Below are 24,422 nucleotides of genomic sequence, written 5' to 3'. Positions count from 1 at the left end.
GCTCCAAGTGGTCACCATCAGCGTCCAGACACTTCTGATTATGGCAAACTGCAGCTTAAGCACCATTGACCACGGTGTCCACTTGTATTGCTGGACATGCTGTTTCTGTTTTTTCCAGAAGTGCTGCCAGTGTGGTTGGTTTTCTGTGGTATCCCACATTCTTTAAGGTTCCCCATTATAGAAGTCAAGGTGTATTAAACCAGGAGAACATGGGGGAAACTCAGCTACACCTCTTTGTTCTATCCATTGCTCTGGCAAATTCTCATCAAAGTAAGCTCTCACCTCTGGTTAGTGATACATAGATAACATGTATTTTAAAATAATAATAACATCTCTTAATGGTGGAGTGACATTTTGTTGGAAGTGAAGTCTATCATTACCCAAAAGTGTATGAATTGCAGGTAAAATGGATGTGTGTAGTATGTCCAGATACATTTGACCACTAACAGTAACTTCAAAAACAATGGTCTGATTAGTCCCTTGAATGACAGTCTAAACCAGACATTGGGGCCCAATAAATAGACTTCTTGTTCCACATCAGTGAGTGCAGTTGTTAGGAGTGTTAGAGGCTCTGTTACACGCTCACACCTCCATTGTCATTGTACTTCTACAATGTTCTCGAATTTTAAATACTACTCAAAATGGTCTTCGGCTTCTTGAATGACAGCTGTAGTTTCCACCATTGTCTTTGATTGTCCTGCCAGTCATGTGGTGATGCTAGCGTTCATTTGATTATTGCCATCTTTTCAGGAAATGTCATACTACACATTATTGCTATAATTCAACTTTGCAAAGTAATACATAGATAGCATCTCTTAAAATGTGTCTGCATTTTTTGGCAGTAGATACGAGAATAGAATATGAAGTGAACAGGTGGCAGTTTGAAATAGAACACATGAGTTTCTGTTATTTTGCTCTTGTTCTTCAGATATTTGCTAGGTTATTTATATCATGTAACCAAAAGTCTTAACAACCATTTATTAATGTAGGCCAATGGATTAGCATAGACCAGCTCACCATAATTGATGCCAAACTGGTATTTTATTACTGATGTTGCTGGCCTTTTTATAAGCAGTTTGATACTTGACAAGAGAAAAATAATTTCGTAGGAAGCAGTATTTTACCTATAACTTGTAACAAACTTGTAATAATTTTTAGCTGATGAATTTTTAGCAGTTCTTAGTTTACTTCAATTTTACTACGTTATATGAAATAGTCTAGTGGCTTTAAACTTTTTTGACCACAACCCATATAAGAAATATGATTTAGTGCCCTAATATGCATATAGGTTATTATTTATTGCTGAAACAAAGGTTTTCACAAAAAGTATTTATTCATAATTATATGAATACTCTTTCATTACTTTTTATTATCACTTTTTATAAAATCCTGGTTTTACCTCACAATTTAAAAAATACTGAACTAGCCTATACTTTTTTATTGAAATGTCCGTTTATTTTTACTTAGACCCTAAGCAATTTAAATTGTATTAATATGATTGAGACAAACTAGTAATATGTAGTGCCTGTACAAGGTGTCCATTAGAGGGTTGGCATTTTGGCCTCAGTTACAGTTCAACTATAGAAGCAAAAGCTAGATGGCTACAAGTGGAATTCCATCCTGTTCTGCATTTGGAGATTTTTTTTTTTTTCTGATGTCATTTGCCACCTCAGGAAAAAGATGAGTTTTCTATGGAATTCATTAGTGAACTCACTTAAGGATCAGCCTGTATCATCTTCAAATGTGACTTTCAGTGTGCATATTTATTATGTTTTTCTATGTTTTTAATTTAGTTAAAGCAGTTCTTAAGAAAAGGGAGTATGGATCAAAGTACACTCAGAATAATTTCATTACTGGAGTCAGAGCAATGAATGAGTTCTGCCTGAAATCCAGGTATAGTAATTTTTTTAAAATGTAGTAGTGTGCCCTGTCTAAATAATCTAAAAAAATTTATTTCTTAGAATGTGTTACCTGCTATCTTTTATATATGGAAAAAATTTTACCAGCTCCTTCCTAAACTGGAGAAATATTTTTATTCAACCAAAAATGCTAAAATTGTTGCTAAATTCTCCAATATAAGCAATTTGTCTTTCTCAATTTTTTAAACTCACAAAATCAAATACTTCAAAATCTCTCTGTCGCACAAGAATTGTAGGAGTTATACATGTTAAGTCAGTGGTATGTGGCAGATTTGTTAGTAAGATTGCCTATTTTTATGTTTGACTTTTTAAAGTCTCGTTTGTTTGGCTAGCAGAGTTGAACACTTAATTTAGTGGCTTATATTTATGTTCATGCTCCAACTATGGCTTCTGTTGACTCTAAATTGTTTTCACTTCTTTCTCATATCTTTTGTTAATTAATTTTCTCATCATAGAGAGTTATTGAAATTATATTGTTACAATTTAAACTTTTCTCTCTCTCCTTTGTGGGCCAGTTAGAGAAATCAGATGATCTATCCTTTTCTACTCTCCCTCATGGGCTGGGCATGGTGACTCACACCTGTAATCCTAGTACTCTGGGAGGCCAAGGCAGATGTAATGCTTGAGCTCACGAGTTCAAGACCAGCTGGAGCAAAAGCAAGACCCCATCTCTACTAAAAATAGAAAAACTGAGGCAAGAGGATGGAGGTTGCTTTGAGCTATGATGCCATAGCACTCTACCCAGGGCAACAGCTTGAGATTCTGTCTCAAAAACAAAATAAAACAAAAAAAGATCTACTCTCCCTCATGATATACTATCAAAAAAATATTCCTATAGGCTCGGCGCCTGTAGCTCAAGCAGCTAAGGCGCCAGGCACATACACCTGATCTGGTGGGTTCGAATCCAGCCCAGGCCCACCAAACAACAATGATGGCTGCAACCAAAAAATAGTTGGGCGTTGTGGCAGGCACCTGTAGTCCCAGCTACTTGGGAGGCAGAGGCAGGAGAATCGCGTGAGCCCAGGAGTTGGAGGTTGCTGTGAGCTGTGATGCCATGGCACTCTACCCAGGGCAACAGCTTGAGGCTCTGTCTCCAAAAAAAAAAAAAAAATTCCTATAACAAATTTTATCTTTCATAACTGTTATAGCAGCAATTATTGATGCAAAACTATATTCTATTTCACATAGTATTTCATTTAGTTCTCACAAAATTTTGTGAAATAGATCAGGTTTCCACATAATAGGCCAGGAAACATATAAGATGTTAGTGTCCTAACACAGCTCATTTAGCGAGTCATTGACAGAGAGAGTACCATATCTTTTAATACCTGGTCCATCTTTTTAACTAGCATGTGATGGTTTTGATTTTTTTTTTTTAAATCCAGGTTTAATTTCTAGGACTGAATGACACTAGTCGCCAGATTTTTATGTATAGGTCCTTTCATTGCTATTACAAAACTCCTTAGGAAGACCTATGACTAAATTCAAGATGATTATTTAACGGTGACTTTGATGAATATATAAAACTTTCAGAATATAAGAGAAAGGGAAATAATTAAATTGTATGTGATTGACATATACCCCTTTAGGACTTTATACCTTTGAAAGGATATTACCACTTAGTACTAATCTAGACATAAACAAATATGACTGTAGATTTATAATTTTCTTTCTTTCTTCTTTTCTTTTTCTTTTTCTTTTTTTTTAGGCAGAGTCTCACTTTGTCCGTGGAGTGAGCCTAACTCAGAGCAACGTCAAACTTTTGGGCTCAAGTAATCCTCCTGCCTCAGTCTCCTGAGTAGCTGGGACTTCAGGCGCCCACCACAATGCTTAGCTAGTTTTTCTCTTTTTGTATAGATGAGTTCTTGCTCTTTCTCAGGCTGGTCTCAAAGTCTTGAGCTCAAGGGATCCTCCCACCTCAGCCTCCCAGAGTCCTAGGATTTACAGGCCTGATCCATCACCACACCTGACCTTAATTTGACATTCTTAAATAGAGAGATGATCCTCTAATCCATGTTCTTTCTACTTTTCACTTTTTTATATACGTTAGAAATAGCAGTGGTGTGCATGGGCACAAGATAAAATACAAGCACTGATGAGGGATTTGAATCTCCACGTATTATGTTACAGTGTCTGTATTGAGCATCAAGAATAATTCTCCCCCAACCCCCCACGGTCTTAAGAAGTTTTTTGTGTACAAAATGCCATCTTTAAACTGATCTTTAAAAGATACACAGATCTGTATTTTTCTAAGATAAAAATCAATGTAATTGCTTTTACCTGCACTTAATAATCCTTTTAAGTACATAAACTGTATGTACCTTATCAGAATAAATTCAACATGTTTCTTTCTCCAGTGATCTTGACCAACTTCGAAAAATTAGACAACGAAGTCCCCATGAAGATACTGAGTCCTTTACTGTATACTTGAGATCAGATGTGGAAGCAAAGTAAGACTATATAATAAAAGTGGAAGCCAAATTCGGTATTAATAAAAACATACTTTAGAGAGATTCAGAATTTTTTAAAATGATACATTTTCTAAACTTTTTATTTTTGCAAATTAATTTATCTGGGAGTTTACTAGTATGTACTACTTAACAAAAATGTGTCACAATTTATAAGAAAATTTGCTGTTGACTTTACTCTTACTGTTTAGATTGAATTTAGAAAAGTTCCTTAAGTTCTTTATATTTCTCTGAAAGGACCTTATGCTTTGTTGTAAGATTCTCTTCTAGTTCATTTAGATTTAAATGTGATTACAGTAAAGTCGCTGAAATTGTTCATTGTGTATGTGCGCACAGATCGTTGGAAGTCTGGGGAAGCCCTGAAGCTCTTGCCAGAGAAAAGAAACTGCGTAAGGAAGCAGAGATAGAATACAGAGAACGTGAGTGCATTCAATTTAAAGCTGAGTTGACCGAAAAGTAACTTGCGGGTGAGATCTGTGCCTCTCGTAACTGTGTACTCTTCCATGCTGGCACACCTCTTCTCTTGGGCTCTCTTTGGTCCAGCAAATACTAGTTTCTGTTTTGGAATTCAATTATTTTATAAAATCAAAATATTTTTTTGTGTCAGTAGCTTTTTGAAGATAATGAGACAAGAGAAGCTGCAGTTTATGGTTTCTGCAAGATAAAACTTATGAGTTGAAGATTATACTTGTTATAAAAGTGATAGAATGTAGACACTTTCTTACAGAAAGATCTATTCAGCTACCACGTTAATTTATTCATTCAGAGGGCATTTATCAAGCACCTACTATCAATAAGAAGCCCTGCATGGCGCTTGAGATATAAACACAAATAATTCTTTAGGGAGCTTCACAGTCTAGTGGATTAGTGACAAAACCACCTTTATAGAATTGAGATTTAGGATAACGTAAAATATGTTTCAGAATGGATAATTTTTTGAATCATGCATACACACACTAATGACAAAAATGATGCATACTTGTGATTTAAAAAAGACCATAGAAATACGAATTCATTTCAGTAGTACCATTTCATTTTTGCTCCTGGGGATACCTGCTATTTATAGTTTCGTGTATACACACGTATCCTTCCAGAATATTTTCTATGTGTTTTTAAATGTTTATATACACATTGTTTCCATCTTAAACATAAATGGGATAGGATGATACTTTGCATATTGTTGTACATCTTATAGCGTGTTGTTTTTAGATCCAGTATAATCATAACCATTTTTTCCTACCTACATATGGAAATCTACCTCTTCTTCATTCTTTTTTAAACAGCTGCGTAGTATTCTTGTAAGATTTATGTTCTCCAGGTTTTCACTATTGCAGATACTACATGAACAAATATCCTCAGACATTTTATTTTCTTAACATGTGAGAGATAATTGTTATGAATATTCAAGTAGGATAGAGTATTAATAGTACAATTTCAGACTCCATGACACAAGCATTTAAAAATTTGATACATCACAAACAATTACTCACTGAAGGAAATACAGTATTAGTTTACATTTATAGTCACGGCATGTGAGTATGGCTATTCCTTCATGTCCTTGTCAATGCTGGACACTAACAAGGTTTTAGCTTTGGCAACAAAAGGTATCTTGTTTAATTCTGAACTATATATATACTATAAGTATAGAGGAATGTGTAATAACTCTTCAAGTACTTACCACCTAGCTTTACAGTTATCAATACCTGGCCACCCTTGTTTCATCTATATCCCCCACTCTAAACCTCACCCTACTGGATTACTTTGAAACCAGTTTCAGATATTGTGTCATTTTATTATCATATATCTAAAAGATTAGGGTTTTGTTTTGGTTAGTTCATGCAATGGTGATAGTCGAACTGTTTTAAAGAAAACATCCACTGCCTGCAGTAACCTGACTGCCTTTAATCCTGTCTCGGTTGAAGGTCTGTGATGTTCTCATATAGTTTAATTCTGACAAAGAAATTGTTGACCTGCTGCTATGGATTCCATTTCTTGAAAGGAAAGTTGAAAACTTTATATCTCTTTCCAGCTAGGATACTAGAGTTGGGACAAAAGGACTCAGCAGTGAACTGGAGGCTCTTTCTCTGCATGTCTTCTCCTCCCTAGTCCCTTCTCTTTCCTATCCCACTTCTCTGGCTCTTGACATGAGTTCCCAAACTCTCAAAAAACTCTCTATGGCTTTTCTTCCTGGGTCATCATCCATAATTTCCTGACAATTTCCACTTAGAAATTTTGCCAACTAATCTGAGCAAAGAAATACTGTCATTTTTATGCTGTGGTCCTGGACAGAACTTAAATATAGTGAAAGAATTCAGAGTCTTCCTAAATATAGTAGAACCTTTTAAAGGGACTGTAACAAAGTGGTCCATAGACATGATCAATGTAAGGAACTAGGCCTACTGTACTGATAGGTACATGTGGTCTATAAAAATTAAGTCAACTTGAGGTGGTCAAAGAAGGGAGGTGGTCAGCTATGGAGGTTCTACTGTATTTACAAGACAGGGGTTTCAGTTCTATATTTTCTTATCAGACAGAATAAGGAATATATTTGAGATTCTTACAGGATGGGATATATAATATAAATTGTCTGTTTAATAGATGAATAAGTGTAGTTATTTTTTTAAAAATCCAAGTTTTTTAAATCATTGGTTTGACATTTTGAAAAGCATGGAGTAGTCAGTGAATACTCATATAACAGGATTTTTGGCCTCTCAGAAAAAGTGACTTTTTGGAGGCTGGGGGAGGTCTCCAACTAAGAGAGGATTAAAAGCAGTCAGGTTACTGCAGGCAGTGGATGGTTTTTTATAAAGCAGTTGTTGACTTTTTGGAGGCTGAGGGAGGTCTTGCTGTGTTGCCTCAGCTGGACTGCAGTGCTGTTCTCGGGCATAGCCAAAGTGCAAGTAGGTCTTGAACTCCAGGGCTTAAGCTTCTGCCTTGGCTTCCCAAGTAAATACACCACTATGCCCAGCTCATGTATTTATCCATAGACACGCTAAAGAGAGCTGTGCTCGAATTTATAGCAGTAAAATATTAATTTTCAGTGGAAAAAATACATACTGGGAATAAGTAGTACCAGAAATTTTGGTATACTATTTAGTTAATGGCTTCCATTTGGATTCTTTATAGGTAATACAAGCGTTAATGTAGGATACGATCGATTTTTTTTTTTTTTCTTTAAACTCCTCATTGACTTGAAGCTCAGTGATCAAATATTTTAAGAGGGCATATTCCATTGGTTAATTAGATACTTCTACAGTTATACTTGTTATTCTGGGGAATTTGTGATGTGGCAAGATTAAAGGTTGAAATGCTAATATTTACAAAAGTAGTACACTTTTTTTTTTTTTTTTTTTTTTTTGCAGTTTTTGGCCGGGGCTGGGTTTGAACCTGACACCTCCGGCGTATGGGGCTGGTGCTCCACTCCTTTGAACCACAGGTGCTGCCAAAAGTAGTACACTTTTTTGATAATCAGGTTTACTTTGTTAAATGACTGACAGATGTTATGATTGAGGAGCCTCAGGTTTCTCAGAAGAGTCATTGCTGTGATTCCCTTTTACAGTTTGATAGGATATTTTCTGTTGATTGTATTTCTTCTTATAATGACATTTGTTAAAAAAAATCAATATTTATTTTCTTCTTTATTTTTGAGATGGGACTTCACTTTGCTGCTCAGGCCGTAGTTCTATGTCTATTCATAGGCATGGTCATAGCTCGCTGACCTATGTGATCTTTCTGCCTCACCTTTCCATATAGCTTGAACTACAGGCGTGTGTCACTGTACCTGACTGACATTAGTTTTTATCAGCATTGGAAAGGGGTGAAATATGCTTAGGGGTTGAGGACTATTGAAAGCCCTTGTTTTCCTTTCTTTTTTTTATATATATATATTTTTTATTTTTAGCCTATCAGCTGCCTCCTACACTTTTTTTTTTAAAGGCAGAGTTTCACTCTCACCCTGTGTAGAGTGCTGTGGCATCATCATAACTCATAGCAACCTCACACTCCTAGGTTCAAGCAGTTTTCCTTCCTCAGCTTCCCAAGTAGCTGGGACTACAGGTGCCTGCCATAATGTCAGGCTAGTTTTTCTGTTTCTGGTAGAGATGGGGTCTTGCCTTTGCTCAGGCTGGTCTTGAACTCCTGAGCTCAAGCAGTCTGCCTGCCTTGGTCTCCCAGAGTGCTAGGATTACAGGCATGAGCCACTGTGCCCAGCACCCTTGTTTTCTTAATTATATTTTAGTGACATAAATTTCTTCCTTTCCTTTATTCTTCTCTTATGGTTCCCTGACAATGCTGTGCAATTTTATTTTGTATTAACCAGTGCTGTTCAAGTTTAGTTGGTACTAACTGCCAGTCCATTCTAATCTTTTTCATCACCCTATTTTTGGCTTCAGTTCCTTTTACCAAAGAGGGTATAATGGATTCTTTGGCATTCGACATCAGGCTCAGTGTCCACATATTGTTCATTTCTAGCAAGTCTAATTCTAAAATTATTTATCAATTCTGTGGGGTTTTTTGGTTATTGCTTTGGAGCTTAGTCTAACAATTTTAACAGGGCTTATAACAACCTGGATGGCTTATAACAACCTATGTCACTGTCTTTTATCAAACTTTTCTTGGTGCAGTTAACTATCTTCAGTAATGAGGTTTGGCAAATTTTGGCTTATGGAGCAGATGTGGCTTACTGCCTGTTTTTTAATAGTGTGTCATCCTGTAGACTAGTTTTTATGTTTTTAATGATTGACAGAAAAAAGAAGAATAATATTGAATTATTTTTCTTGGCACTTTCATGACACATGAAATTTAAATTTCAGAGTCCACAAATAAAATTTTATTGGAATATAGCCATGCTTACTAATTTACATATTGTTTATAGCTGTCTTTGTACTACCGATACCAGAATTCAGCAGCTTCAGTAAAAACTGTGTGGCGCTCTTGTCACTTCACACTACTGCTCAGTGTATTATAAATTACAGGAGCATAGTTAACAACTCAACAGTGTTTTGAGTGCCACAGGTATTGTTATATATTATATTTTGAATATTTGTAAAAATCTCAATGCATACCTAACGTATCTTATCAAGAAGAAAGAAAAGTTGACATCTAGTGCTATGCTTTTAAGGTACAGTTGAGCATGGATTATTTTGTTATTGAGTTAGATGGCAAAGCTATGGGCAGTGCCACCATAGCTGAGTTATAAGAACACAATATACATTGACACTAGCAGACTAATCACATTTCACAGTATTCCCAAAGGAAAGCAAAAGTCAGAAAAATTAGAAAATTTAAAATGAAATATTATCACAGAAGAAATTCTTCACAAAAGCAGAAGGAAGATGAAAACAAGACTGCAACCAGAATTGCAGTTCCTGAGTGGCTCATTTATTAACCATGCAAGGAAAGCTGTTCTCTAATTGATAACTAATGAAATCCTCTTTCATTGGCACAGCTAAAGAAATGTATTCAGGACTAGTATTAGGCAAGACTCAATGCTCAAAGAATTGAGGACATTGAAACATCAATAGTCAATTTAAAAATAGGGCAAATGGGGCGGTGCCTGTGGCTCAGTCGGTAAGGCGCCAGCCCCATATATCGAGGGTAGCGGGTTCAAACCCAGCCCCGGCTGAACTGCAACCAAAAAATAGCCGGGCGTTGTGGTGGGCACCTGTAGTCCCAGCTACTTGGGAGGCTGAGGCAAGAGAATCGCTTAAGCCCAGGAGTTGGAGGTTGCTGTGAGCTGTGTGATGCCATGGCACTCTACCGAGGGCCAGAAAGTGAGACTCTGTCTCTACAAAAAAAAAAAAGAACTACAAAAATAGGGCAAATGATTTTGAATGATATTCCTTGGCTATTGGTAAGTGGACAGATGTTATAGATACTACTTTATTATTCAAGGAGTCAGTGCTGAATGTGAAGAGACTGAGAATTACCCTTTATGATGAAGTCTGTGTGAGACTGTTAATGTAGTAAACCTGAAGTGGAATCTGCTAAGACGTGTATAGATAATGGTGGTAAAAGTACATATGAAGCAGCAAAGATGTTAGTTGGACAAATTTACAGAGCTTGTGAAAATATAAGATGTTTAAAGTCTATCAATAGATACTTTGCAAAAAGGCTTGTCATCAGCAGGTACTTTACAAAATACTTAAATGTGTCTTTTGTTATTGGAGCAGTAGTGTCAGCATTGAACTTCATTCACTCTTACGAACTTAACCATTGTCACTATGCTGTGAATTTTTTGTCAGAAATACAACCTGATTATTCTGATTTGTCCTACATAGCATTTCGATGCTTTAGTAGTTTTACTTCACTTCTTTGAGCTCAGGATTTAATAGTTTATAAGATTTGAGAGTTTTATGAATATGAAGATCCACCCATCATCCACCGTTCTCAAACATTGAATGGCTTTAAAAATTGACTTTTGCTGCAGATGCGATGTTTCTTGATGCATTCAGTGTAAAGTTACAAGGCAAAACAGTGCTTAAGTACAAAACTTATGCTGCAGTAATTTCGACAGGGACTCATTGTTTGAATTATAAGAAATGTCAATCTGCTTTATTCACTATCCATGCTGTTAAAAGTTAAACAGAAGAAATCTGCAGCAGTTATATCTTCCAAGCCCAACCTACAGTTCTGGAAATGTTTTCCAGATTTTCATGCACATGTAGAGGAAATTTGCATATTTCAGAATCCATTGAATTGTACAGTTGAGCAGCTTCTGCAGTGTAATGTAAGATCATCATTAACAGATGAACATTTACAATCAATTTTGATGGTAAAGAATACTAACTTTATCCAATTAAGTGAAATCTTATCCCACCCATTAAAAAACAATTCTGCAATTCTGTTCATCTCATTAGTATTACAAAGAATTGTACTCACATATTTTTATTTAAGTTTTGTCAAAAAATGTTAGGGAAATTTGTTTGTTTTCTCTTATTGTATAAGACCCTTCCTAATTTTTTACATTGCCTCTTGGCTTCCAAAACAATTTTTTTTTTTTTTTTTTTGAGGCAAAGCCTCAGGCTTTCTCCCTGTGTAGGGTGCTCTGGCATCACAGCTCACAGCAACCTCCAACTCCTGGTCTCAAGCGATTCTCCTGCCTCTGCCTCCCAAGTAGCTGGGACTACAGGCACCGACCACAAACGCCTGGCTATTTTTTGGTTACAGCCGTCATTGTTTGGCAGGCCCAGGCTGGATTCAAACCCACCAGCTCAGTTGTATATGGCTGGCACCTTAGCTGCTTGAGCCACAGGCACCAAGCCCCCAAAACAAAATATTTGCTATCCAGCCCTGTCTAGAAAAAGTTTACCGCCTTGGGGCCATAGCTCAGTTGTTAGGGTGCCGGGCACATGCACAGGGGCTGCTGGCTTCAGACCTGACCATGGCCTGCTAAACAACAACAATAACAAAAAAATAGCCAGGTGTTTTGACGGGCGCCTGTAGTCCTGAGCCAGGTTTTTCTATTTTTAGTAGAGACAGGATCTTGCTCTTCTTGCTCAGGCTGGTCTCAAACTCCTGAGCTCAAGCGATCCTCCTGCCTAAGTCCCTCAGAGTGCTAGGATTACAGGCATGAGCTATCGTGTGAGGCTCTGTGGAGAGCCATTTTATATTCCCATTAACAGTGCACAGAGGCTCCAGTTTCTCCATATCCTTGCCAGTGCTCATTTTCTTTGTTTCTTTCTTTTTCTTTTGTTCACAGTAGCCATCCTAATGAGTATGAGGTGGTATCTCATTGTGGTTTTCATTTATATTTTTCCAGTGGTTAGTGATGTTGAGCATCTTTTCATATGCTCGTTGGTTGTTTGTGTCTCATGTTTGTGAGAAATATGTTGTTTGTGTCTCATATTTGGAGAATATGACTGAATATGACTTCAGTCCTTTGTCCCCTTTTTAATACAATTGCAAATCCAGATTTCTTATAATAACTTATATTTTTGCTTATAGCTAGTGGAGCATTTTTAACATAGTCTCACAGTGAATAATTGTGTTAATAAATTGACTGGTAGGGCAGCGCCTGTGGCTCAGTCGGTGGGGCGCCGGCCCCATATACCGAGGGTGGCGGGTTCAAACCCAGCCCCGGCCAAACTGCTACAAAAAAATAGCCGGGCGTTGTGGTGGGCGCCTGTAGTCCCAGCTACTCGGGAGGCTGAGCCAAGAGAATCGCTTAAGCCCAGGAGTTGGAGGTTGCTGTGAGCTGTGTGAGGCCACGGCACTCTACCGAGGGCCATAAAGCGAGACTCTGTCTCTACAAAAAATAAATAAATAAATAAATTGGTAAGAATTTGTATGACCTAAATATATTTTGTATTTCTTACAGGGCTATTTAGAAATCAAAAAATATTAAGGGAATATAGAGATTTCTTGGGAAACACCAAGGTAAGGATGTATTTCTAATCTTTAGATTATGTGCATTTCAGGGCAAAATCCCAATATCAGTCCATTGTGAAATTCTAGCATTTCTGTGATCTTAATCCAAGGTTTTCTAGAGCATATCATAGTTTACTGAATTATAGTCTATTAGTTTCTGTCTGAGTTTCATGAAATTTCAAAAACTGGGATATACTTTTTTTAAAATTCATCACTGTTACAAACCTTAAGCATGTAGATACAGACAAAGGAAAAGACTTCATTTTCCTAGATGTTGGCAACATTACCACCTTTAATAGACATCTTCCATCAGTGGATGCTCTTGTTTGACATTCTTATTTAAACATCCAGAGTACCTTTGCTCTCCCATTCTGAAATAGCTATTGCATACCCTGTTCTCTCTTCCCAAACTTCCTACAGCCTTACCCTTTGCTTTTCAGCTATTGACTTTGCTTCATACTTCGTTGAAAAATTAGATGTAATTTGATAGAAGTATCTCATCCTTTCATCAACAAATTTACTAACTTATCTACACATGAGCTAAAATACTCTGCTTTCCTTCCTACTAGCAGGAAATCATAGCAGGAAATCAGTAATAGGGCAAGTACAGAAAGTGTCACTTTACTGTCCTACCTGTTATTTTTCCCTGACCCCAGTCCAATTGGGCTTTTATTCTCACCACTCCACTAAAATGGCTCTTGCCAGAGTCACCAACACCTCCAAAATGCCAAGCAGTCTACGACTAGAGTTGACTTTTCATTTAAACTTGGCTGGGAGGGATCACTTATCACCTATATCTGGGGAAAAGGCTACCTGTGCAAACTGTCTTCACTGTGGGTGGCATTTGAGACATTCCTCCCTTTTAGAAATGAGCAGTGATGGCAATTCTAGTTACATCTCGTTTGTTGTGCATTTCTTTGCCACTTATTATATTTCCTTTGATCCTTGTGTTTCTGGCGCCCCAATGCTATCACGAAGGTGTGGGCTCTCTATGCCGCTGCCTTTTGCTGTGTGATAACTGAGGCTGGTGAGATCTGCCTCCTGGAAAGATTTACTTCTGGCCCTTCTGTCTGTGTCACATGGAGAATCATCCTCACCAGATTTTCAGTAGTAGCTGTTGACTTCTAAAATCTGTGTTATTAGAGGTCGTTTGAAGACTAATACTCCTCAGCTTTCAAAGGTCCCTGGTTTTGAATAGAAATTTTTCTCTTACAGCCTTCTTTTTTTTTTAAATACTAAGATATAACTGGTATTTATTTTCCCTCTGTTTTCCCGTTTCTTTTCAGAATGCTGCTTTCCCACTGAAGTTGGTCGCTTTCTCTCTCTAAACCATGGAGTTAATTCTGCTTGCTGGAATTAACTGTCTTCTTTTTTAATTTCTGACCCAGATACTTGTTTTGTTACATTCTTACTTGTTTCATGGGAACTCTGAAGTGTTCTGAGTCTGCCAAAAGCAATCTGTCATCAGAGCAATAGTTAACCCTGTCATATATAATTTTTCATTGTCCCTGTAATACATTTCTCCATTCATGTGTTTCTACTTTGTTGTGTCTTCCTTACTTGTATTTATTTATTTTTTTTGAAACAGTCTCACTGCGTCTCCCTCGGTATGGTGCCGTGGCATCACGGCTCACAGCAACCTCAAATTCTTGGGCTTAAGTGATTGTCTTGCCTTAGTCTCCCAAATAGCTGGGACTACAGGCACCCTCGATAATGCCTGGCTACTTTTTTGTTGCAGTTGTCGTTGTTTAGCAGGCCCAGGCCGGGTTCTAACCCGCCAGCCCAGGTGTATGTGGCTGGTGCCCTAATCACTGAGCTGCGGGTGCTAAGCCTGTGTTGCTAATTTTGTGCATTTCTTGGTATGGTCCTTTAGAGAACTAGAAGTACCTCTTCCCCACTTAATATATTTACCTCTGCAATAATAGTACTGCCTTGAAATGTACCAGTAGTGCTTTGAACAGTTTATGCTGCTTTTGTCTCTGAAATCTATCCAGATTTTCTATTCTTGTCCTAATATAAAAGAAACTTGTTTATTGTGAAAATTTTCATATGTATATAAAAATAGGTAAAAAAATAGATGTTGAATATTTGGTTTCATTAATTATTAACGATTTGCCATCCTTATCTTGAAAGGTGGCACTATTCTAATTGCTTCTATTCTGGAATTTACAGGTCGGTTTTACAAGATAACTTCCCAAGAGGGTTGTGGGTCTTGATTGCTTGTGATTTATTTTTCCAGATTTTGATTCTCTTGTGAGATTTCATTGGGCTTTGTCATTATTTCTAATTACTACCAATACATCTTCCCCTTTTCTACAGCCTTTTTTATTGCAGTGGTTTGAGCTTAGTGAATTTCATTTTCCTTATTATTTATTTTATCCCTCCCATGGATTCTCAAACCTTTTTTCTATTTTTCACCTTACAGATCGTGTGTTTACTATTTATATTCACTTTCTACTGTTCCTTTAATAATTTCATTGAGTTTTTTCTCTGTTCAACCAAAGGGTATAACATATTCTTATACTAAAACACACTCTTATCAATAAACAGTAGAACTCAGAAATTTAGACCCATGGTCAGAGTTTATAGCTTATAAATGTAAGTACAAGTTGAAGCCAGGTGGACAGGGTTTGTCCCTGCATAGTTCCATCTTTCAGCACTGAAGGCAGTTCAGTACAGAACTGGGGGCATTTGATTTGACTGTTTTTCAAGGCCTTGCCCAACTCTTTACAGCTGGAAACTCACTCTCTGTTTTCCCTGTGGAATTTAAGAGGTGCTCTTTTAATATCCTGGCCTGTAGAGCTGGCTGGAAAACACTGTGAAAGTGTAAAAAAAGCATGATTCCCTAATGCCTGAAATGAAATCTCACCTCAGCTTTCTTTAATTAGGCCAAGTTGCATCTGTAAAATTCAAGTTTAAATTGTAGCCAACCTTATAGGACCTTCATAGTCACCGAAGTATATTCCTATTTATTAATGAACGTTGTATCTTGCCTGCCAGGAGACGATTACTATAAGCTGTGGTACTAATTAACAACAAAGTCTTTTTTTTTTTTGAGACAGGGTCTTACTACGTTGCCCTTGGTAGAGTGCTGTGGTGTCACAGCTCACAGCAACATCAAACTCTTGGGCTTAAGCAATTCTTTTGCCTCAGCCTCCCAAGTAGGCACCTGCCACAACACCCGACTGTTTTTTTTTTTTTGTTGTTGTTGTTGTTGTTGTTGTTGCAGTTGTCATTGTTGTTTAACTGGCCCAGGCTGAGTTCGAACCCGCCAGCCTCAGTGGATGTGGCTGGCGCCCTACTCACTGAGCTACGGGCACCGCCAAGAACAAAGTCTTAAATAGCATGGCTTCACTAAAAATCTCAAATTTCACCCTCTATTTATTTTCCTCACCTGCTTCTCCAGGGGCCTGTCCCACTGGCTCATGTCTATAATCCCAGCACTCTGGGAGGCCAAGGTGGGTGCATTGCCTGAGCTCAGGAGTTCAAGACCAGCCTGAGCAAGAGTGAGACCCTCTCTCTAAAAATAGCCAGGTGTTGGGCGGTGCCTATGGCTTAAGGAGTAGGGTGCCAGCCCCATATACCGGGGGTGGTAGGTTCGAGCCTGGCTCCGGCCAAAACTGCAAAAAAAAAAAAAAAATAGCTGGGCATTGTGGCAGGTGCCTGTAGTCCCAGCTACTTGGGAGGTTGAGGCAGAAGTATTGCTTGAATCCAAGAGTTTGAGATTGCTGTGAGCTATGACGTCATGGCACTCTACTGGGGCCGATGAAGTGAGACTCTGTCTCTGTCTCAAAAATAAATAAATAAATAAATAAAATAAAATAAAATAGCCAGGTGCTGCGGCAAGTGCCTTTAGTCTCAGCTACTTGGGAGGCTAAAGCAAGAGGATCACTGAGCCCGGGAATTTGAAGTTGCTGTGAGCGGTGACGCCATGGCACTCTTAACAAGGCAAGTGAGACTGTCTCAAAAAAAAAGACAAACTTAAAGATCCTTTTTATTTGAGTTTATTTAGTAAATTGTAGCTAGTTCCATCACCTTACGCAGGTACAGAGCTGTGGAAACACAGAACAGGATGAGCACCAGATCCTTAGCATACCCGGCATTCTCTCTCAAACCCACCAGTTTATCTACCTCACTAAACTTAGTCAATCTCAAGGGGGCTGGTAGGAAGAGACTGGGCCGTGTGTGAAAGACCAACCCACATATGGAGGTTGGGGTGGAGGGAAGTCTTCGTAGAAATCAGAGAAGTAAGGAAGAAGTAGACAAGTGTCTGCCACCGGTAGAAAGTATTCCTCTTTGGGCAGCGCCCGTAGCTCAGTGGGTAGGGCACCGGCCATATACAACAAAGCTGGCAGGTTCGAACCCAGCCTGGGCCAGCTAAAATAACAATGACAATTGCAACAACAACTAAAAAAATGGCCAGGCATTGTGGTGGGCACCTGTAGTCCCAGCTACTTGAGAGACTGGGGCAAGAGAATCGCTTAAGCCCAAGAGTTTAAGGTTCCTGTGGGCTGCGACGGCACAGCCAGCACTCTACCCAGGGCGACAACTTGAGACTGTCTCAAAAAAAAAAAAGAAAGTATTCCTCTTCTTGGAACTTCTAGAAGCTCAAGATGATCTTTTTCCTGTTTTTTCTTATACTCATTTAATTCCTCCTCCTCCTCCTCCTCCACCTCTGTCTCCTTTGCAAGGGACTCTGCTTCTTTATCCAACTTCCAAATGTTAAAGATTCATTATGGGACTTTAAGTCCATTAGGAAGTTTCATTGGCATTTTATCTAAAACAGTTTCCTAGTGTGACTTCTTACCATGTTCCTTGAAATCTTCCATCATCATGTCTTACCTGAATACCTTCTTAATTCATCTCTACACCTTTTGCCTTTTCTCTACCCCATAAATTGTATCTTTTAAAAACATAAATCAGGGGCGGCGCCTGTGGCTCAGTGAGTAGGGCGCCGGCCCCATATGCCGAGGGTGGCGGTTCAAACCCAGCCCCGGCCAAACTTCAACCAAAAAATAGCCGGGCGTTGTGGCGGGCGCCTGTAGTCCCAGCTGCTCAGGAGGCTGAGGCAAGAGAATCGCGTAAGCCCAAGAGTTAGAGGTTGCTGTGAGCCGTGTGACGTCATGGCACTCTACCCAAGGGTGGTACAGTGAGACTGTCTCTACAAAAAAAGGCTCCCGGCATGTAGTGTTACTCAGTATGTACTTCATGAACAAACGGCGTGAAGGCAGGCTATATAAAGTACTTTCATAGACATGTGAAGGGCAATAATAAATTCGTAGCATAGTGAGTATTTCTGTGTGAGTGATCAAGGAAGGTTTTATGTAGAAAGGTGAAGACGTTGGATAGGTAAAACTTAGATTGCAGTAGAAGACAGTGGCATTCCAGAGAGAGGAAAGAATATGAGAAAAATCATAGGAAATATATTCAGGAAACAGCTAAAGAAAACTTAGTTTAAGAAAATATTTCTGGGGCGGCACCTGTGGCTCAGTCGGTAGGGCACCGGCCCCATATACCGAGGGTGGCAGGTTCAAGCCCGGCCCGGCTGAACTGCAACCAAAAAATAGCCAGGCGTTGTTCAGGCGCCTGTAGTCCCAGCTACTCGGGAGGCTGAGGCAGGAGAATCGCTTGGGCCCAGGAGTTGGAGGTTGCTGTGAGCTGTATGATGCCATTGCACTCTACCAAGGGCCATAAAGTGAAACTCTGTCTCTAAAAAAAAAAAAAAAGAAAATATTTCTGGGCGTGGTGCCTGTGGCTCAAGCAGCTAAAGCACCAGCCACATACACTTGAGCTGGTGGGTTCGAATCCAGCCTGGGCCTGCCAAACAACAATGACGGCTGCAACCAAAAAATAGCTAGGTGTTGTGGCGGGTGCCTGTAGTCCCAACTATTTGGGAGGTAGAGGCAGGAGAATTGCTTGAGCCCAGGAGTTGGAGGTTGCTGTGAGCTGTGATGTCACAACCCTCAACCCAGGGTGACAGCTTGAGGCTCTGTCTCAAAAAAAAAAAAAGAAAAAATATTTCCTGGAATAAATTTCCCTATTTGCTTTGTTCTCCTTTGTTTTGGTCTGTTTGAAAATTAAAAAAAAATTTTTTGAGACAGTCTCACTCAGTTGCCCTGAGTAGAGTGCTGTAGTGTCACAGCTCACAGCAACCTCAAACCCTTGGACTCAAGATCTTTTTTTTTTTTTTTTTAGAGACAGAGTCTCACTTTATGGCCCTCGGTAGAGTGCCGTGGCGTCACACAGCTCACAGCAACCTCCAACTCCTGGGCTTAGGTGATTCTCCTGCCTCAACCTCCCGAGTAGCTGGGACTACAGGCGCCCGGCTATTTTTTTGTTGCATTTTGGCCGGGGCTGGGTTTGAACCCACCACCCTCGGTATATGGGGCTGGCGCCCTGCTCACTGAGCCACAGGCGCTGCCCCTGGACTCAAGATCTTATTGCCTTAGCCTCCCGAGTAGCTGGGTCTACAGGTGCCCACCACAAGGCCCAACTAGTTTTTCTATTTTTAGTAGAGACAGGGTCTTGCTCTTGCTCAGGCTGGTCTCGAACTTCTAAACTCAGGCAGTCCACCTGCCCTGGCCTCTAAGAATATTGTATGGATTTTAATACAATATATTCTTACTACTTTATTACTCGTTTTTGTGTAAACAACTCAGATTCTTTCTGTAAGTAGGCAGAATGGAATTACAAGGAAACAAAATAAGCAAGGTTCTGGAAAAGGACCCAGAGGCTTAAGCGACTCTTGCCTCAGCCTCCCATGTAGCTGGGACTACAGGCACCCACCACAATGCCTGGCTATTTTTCTCTTTTTTGTTGCGGTTGTCATTGTTGTTTAGCTGGTACAGGCTGGGTTCGAACCCGCCAGCCTCAGTTCATATGGCTGGCACTGTAATGACTGTGCTGTGGGCACCAAGCCCCAGATAGGTTTTTCAAAGAAGAGATTCTGCAAGCAAAAGTTATCAATGGTAAAAACCATTAGATCAGTGGCTGCCTCTGGGGTGAGGGTAGGAAGTGATTAGGAAAGAGCATCAGGGATTTTTCCAGGGTGATGATAATCTGTATCACTTTTTTTTTTTTTTTTTTTTGAGACAGAATCTTTCTCTGTTACCCTCAGTATGAGTTCTGTGGTATCATAACTCACAGCAAGCTCAGATGCTTGGGCTCAAGCTTTTCTCTTGCCTAGCCTCCTAAGTAGCTGGGACTACAAGCACCCACCACAGTGCCCAGCTATTTTGTTTAGAGACGGGGTCTCACTTTCACTCAGGCTGATCTCGAACCCATGAGCTCAGGCAATCCACTCGCTCAGACTCCCAGAGTGCTAGGATTACGGACATGAGCCATTACGCCCAGCTAATAATTTTGATCTTGATGGAGTTTCGTTTACCTACGCATGTAGATCCTGTCCAAACACAGCGTCTGTACTCATAAGAGTCGTTAACATCGCATTTTGCAAAGCTTATCTAAAAATAAAACCCCTTAAACAAAAAAAAAAAAAGAAGAAGAAGAAAGAGATCCTGGAGAAAAATAAATGAGTAAACCTAGTTGTTCAGAAGTTTTTATAAAGTAAAAAGCCTTTCTGTTATGTCAGAGCCCCCAGTTACAGTGCTTCTCTGAGAAATTGGGGAGGATTTCTGTCTTTGTTCTTTTACAGCCACGCTCCAGAACAGCATCAGTGTTCTTTAAAGGGCCAGGAAAAGTGGTGATGGTTGCCATTTGCATGTAAGTATTGAAAAATAAGCCTTTTAAAATAGAAATATATTCTTTTTAATGTGTATATCTTCGTATGTTATGGAATTCAAGGTTTATGTTATGTTAGGAAGAAGTTAAATAAGCCTTTGTTATTTTCAGTGATGTGCTGGGGAAGAGTATGAGTTTGTGTAGATACCCATCTCATGGTGAATATTTTTTCTTTTTTCTTTCTTTTTTTTTTTTTGAGACAGAATCTCAAGCTGTCGCCCTGGGTAGAGGGCTTTGGCGTCACACAGCAACCTCAAACTGTTGGGCTTAAGCGATTCTCATGTGTCAGCCCCCCAAGTAGCTGGGACTACATGTGCCCGCAATGCCTGGCTGTTTTTTCTTTTTTGTAATGTCTGTGTCTTCACTGGCCCGGGCTGGATTTGAATTGCCATCCTCAGTGTATGTGGCATGCACCCTACCCACTGAGCTATGGGCGCTGGCTCATGGTGAATTTTTTTTTTTTTTTAATTGAGACAGAGTCTTAACTATGTCACCCTCTGTAGAGTGTTGTGGCGTCACAGGTCACAGCAACTTCAAACTTTTTTGGGCTTAAGCAATTCTCCTGCCTCAGCCTCCCAAGTAGCTGGGACTACAGGCTCCCACCACAAATACCCAGCTATTTTTTGGCTGTAGTTGTCATTGCTGTTTGGCCGGCCTGGGCTGGGCTCGAGCCCACCACCTCTGGTGTATGTGGCTGGCGCCCTAGCCACTTGAGCTACAGGCACTGAGCTTTATGGTGAATATTTTTAATGTGGTTAAGATCTAAAAATAGCTGCTACCTGAAAATCCTCTCTTATTTTTTTTTTTTTCAGGGTAACAAAGAGAGATTTTAATTAGGAAGAACAAAGAGAAAGTTAGAGCACTTCCAAAGAGAGTTGGAACGGAGTACCCCTCTCTTATTTTTATTAGAGTTAATAGAAGTCTTTTTTTCAAAAGTTAGATTGGTCGATGTTATTTTACTTTATTTTTTTTCAAGAGACAGAATCTCTCTTTGTCACTCTCAGTACAGTGCTGTGGCATCACAGCTCACTGCAACCTCCAGCTCTTGGGCTTAAGTGATTCTTTTGCCTCAGGCTCCTGAGTAGTTGGGACTATAGGCGCCCGCCACAACGTCCGGCTATTTTTTGTTGCAGTTTGGCCAGATTCAAACCTGCCACCCTGCCAGTGCCCTACCCACTGAGCTACAGGCACCGCCAGGTCAATGTTATTTTTAGAGTAATTAAAGGAACCTGTGTTATAGCTCCTGAAGAATATCTTTATACTTGTTATTTTTCTCACACTTCCCTTGGGATATGAGAGATGTTTTTGCCTCTTTCTTTTTTTTTTATCTTCTTGATTCCTGTTCATTTATTTACCATTTATTTACCATCATTCCTATTTACCATTTATCCATGTTGCTGATTAGCCTATTTTAGGATATATGAAAGCATTAGTTCTAGAATTTATTCTTTTATTTTAAAAGATTTTTAATTGACAAGTAATAATTGTACATATTCATGGGGTACATAGTGATGTTTCAATACATATTAATATGATGAATAGTGATCAGATCAGGGTAATTAGCATACCATCATTTCGAACGTTTATCATTTCTTTGTGTTGGGCACATTCATTGTCCTCCTAGCTAATTAAAACTTCATATGTATAGATAATATCAGATACTGTGATGAGACCTGGAAATATAAAGATATAACAATATAATACATAATTCTTTAAGGATTAAAAGGACACTAAACTGGAGGAAGACATTTGTAGTAATACAGATAAGGGATAATGATAAATAACTAGCATAGTGTTGGTACAAATATACATGGACAGGTCCAGGTTGCTTGTAGAAGGAACGGTCCAAATAGCACCCTGGTTTCTGGCTTGGACAATTGGAATAAATATTCTACCATCACTGAGAGGAGCATTGGAAAGATGGACAGGGTGGGAACAGAGAAAATGATGAGTTCACTTTTGAGTTTGAGGTGTATATACACATCCGGGTGGAGTGGTCAGCAGTTCTTTTCACCAGTAAAATGGATAATTGGGAGTTATTGATATATAGATGATAATTTTAAGCCATAGAAGTAGTTAAGATCACCCAGGGAATACATTTTTATATGCATAGTGTGAAGAAAAATAAGCCCTCCAGAAAAATCCTTGAGGGATGCTAACATTTAATTAATGGATAGAGTAAAAAGAGAGCCACAGATGAGTTCTGAGGAAGAGGAGGGAGCAAGGTAAGAAGAAAACTGGGAGTACTGCAGAAGCTAAGGAAAGACAGAGTTTTAGGAAAATAGTGGCAAATGCTTTTGAAAGGTTAAAAATATATAAAATGCTTCAGGAAGGAATGGTAAGCCCTGTGGATGATAACAATCTAATAAGACAGTGGAGACAAGGAGAGCTGTTGCTCAGTGGATTGAAGACTTAATACAAAGTGAAAACTGAGACAGCAAAAGTAGATACTATTTTTTCGAAGAAATTATGCGAGATGGAGGAAAACGGGTAGCTAGAAGGAGATGGACAGTGTCCTCATTTATAAAATGAGGGTGTTAATATTTGTACGAGAGAATTGTAATTTAACATGGTAAATCTCTAGCATGGTGCCCGAGGTAAATCATGTTAGTCATTACTGTTGGAATCTGAGCAGTTAGCTTCCTCACCATTAACCATTTTTTTTTTAGCATCTGTGGTCTCCTAGTGTGACCCTGACACTTGCTTGTTCTAATTTGTCCCCACCTCTGACATTTGCCTACTTCAGTAAACAGACCCTCATTGGAATTTCACCACTGACACTGGCTTGCTGGACTCCGTTAAGAGCAGATCTTCTTTTATCTGCTTAAAACACAGGATTTCTTTTTAAATATCATTTTGTCAAATTATAGAACACTCTTTTCTCTTCGGTTTTTAAAATGCACGTTAGTAATTTGTTTACATATAGAATGATTTTTCATATAATCTATATTTTTCAAATTTGTAATCTTGTAACCTAAACAGTAATGTTTTTTAAGGTTAACTATTCTTTTAAGTTTATTTTTAACAGAATCAGGTATAGAGGTATGTATAGTTGTTTAAATAAACTTCTGGTAGAAATTTTTATCCAAACCTACTCTAAATTGTGTTCTCTTTTTTCTCCTAGCAATGGGTTAAACTGTTTCTTTAAATTTCTTGCCTGGATTTATACGGGTTCAGCCAGTATGTTCTCAGAAGCTATACACTCATTATCTGATACTTGTAATCAGGTGAGGATAAAAGCATAGGCTTTAATCTAAAAGGTGATCTGTTTAAAAACTGATTCATTTAGTTGGCTTGTGGAAGTAAATGAAAATTGTTTTACTTTCTAGTGATGAAGTGCACAGAGATACAATTGTGGTATTTTAAAGGAGGTTATTAAGCTTTACGAACTTCCAACAATGGAATATAAAGTGTAAGATTATGAGTCACTAAATGCTTGGATAGATGCTTTTGGAAAAGAGATGCTTACATTGAGTAGAGTTTGGTCTTTGTATATAAGTTCTTAATGACTCTACCAGCCAGTGAATTTTAAGTTTTTTGAAAAAAGATATAGTTACATGTAAATGATTCAAAAAAAAAAAAAAAAAAAATTTTTTTTTTTTTTTTTTTTTTTTTTTTTTGAGACAGAGTCTCCCTTTATCACCCTGGATAGAGTGTCGTGGCGTCACAGCTCACAGCAACCTCCAGCTCTTGGGCTTAGGCAATTCTCTTGCCTCAGCCTCCCAAGTAGCTGGGACTACAGGTGCCTGCTGCAACGCCTGGCTATTTTTTGTTGCAGTTTGGCCGGGGCCGGGTTTGAACCCACCACCCTCGGTATATGGGGCCGGTGCCCTACCCACTGAGCCACAGGTGCCACCTGATTCAGATGTTTTTATATTAGTAGTTTGAGTTACTTTCCTTGAATTTGCAAATAAAAAAACAAATTTAT

At 38.8% G+C, this 24,422-nt stretch overlaps 1 protein-coding gene across 1 annotated transcript in view; it reads left to right on the top strand.

Annotated features, from left to right (window-relative positions):
• The window catches only part of SLC30A9 (solute carrier family 30 member 9), an 89,462-nt gene that overhangs the window by 26,546 nt on the left and 38,494 nt on the right, over nt 1–24,422 (top strand). The window contains exons 4-9 of the mRNA XM_053577473.1: nt 1,794–1,893; nt 4,277–4,369; nt 4,724–4,806; nt 12,705–12,763; nt 20,409–20,476; nt 23,619–23,721. Of these exons, the coding sequence (XP_053433448.1) occupies nt 1,794–1,893; nt 4,277–4,369; nt 4,724–4,806; nt 12,705–12,763; nt 20,409–20,476; nt 23,619–23,721 (506 nt within the window). The remainder of the gene's footprint in view (nt 1–1,793; nt 1,894–4,276; nt 4,370–4,723; nt 4,807–12,704; nt 12,764–20,408; nt 20,477–23,618; nt 23,722–24,422) is intronic.

Source organism: Nycticebus coucang, chromosome 23 (assembly GCF_027406575.1).
Source record: "Nycticebus coucang isolate mNycCou1 chromosome 23, mNycCou1.pri, whole genome shotgun sequence".
Taxonomy (NCBI): domain Eukaryota; kingdom Metazoa; phylum Chordata; class Mammalia; order Primates; family Lorisidae; genus Nycticebus; species Nycticebus coucang.
The sequence above is the reverse complement of the archived record's forward strand: the minus strand, read 5'-3'. Positions and strand labels throughout refer to the sequence as shown.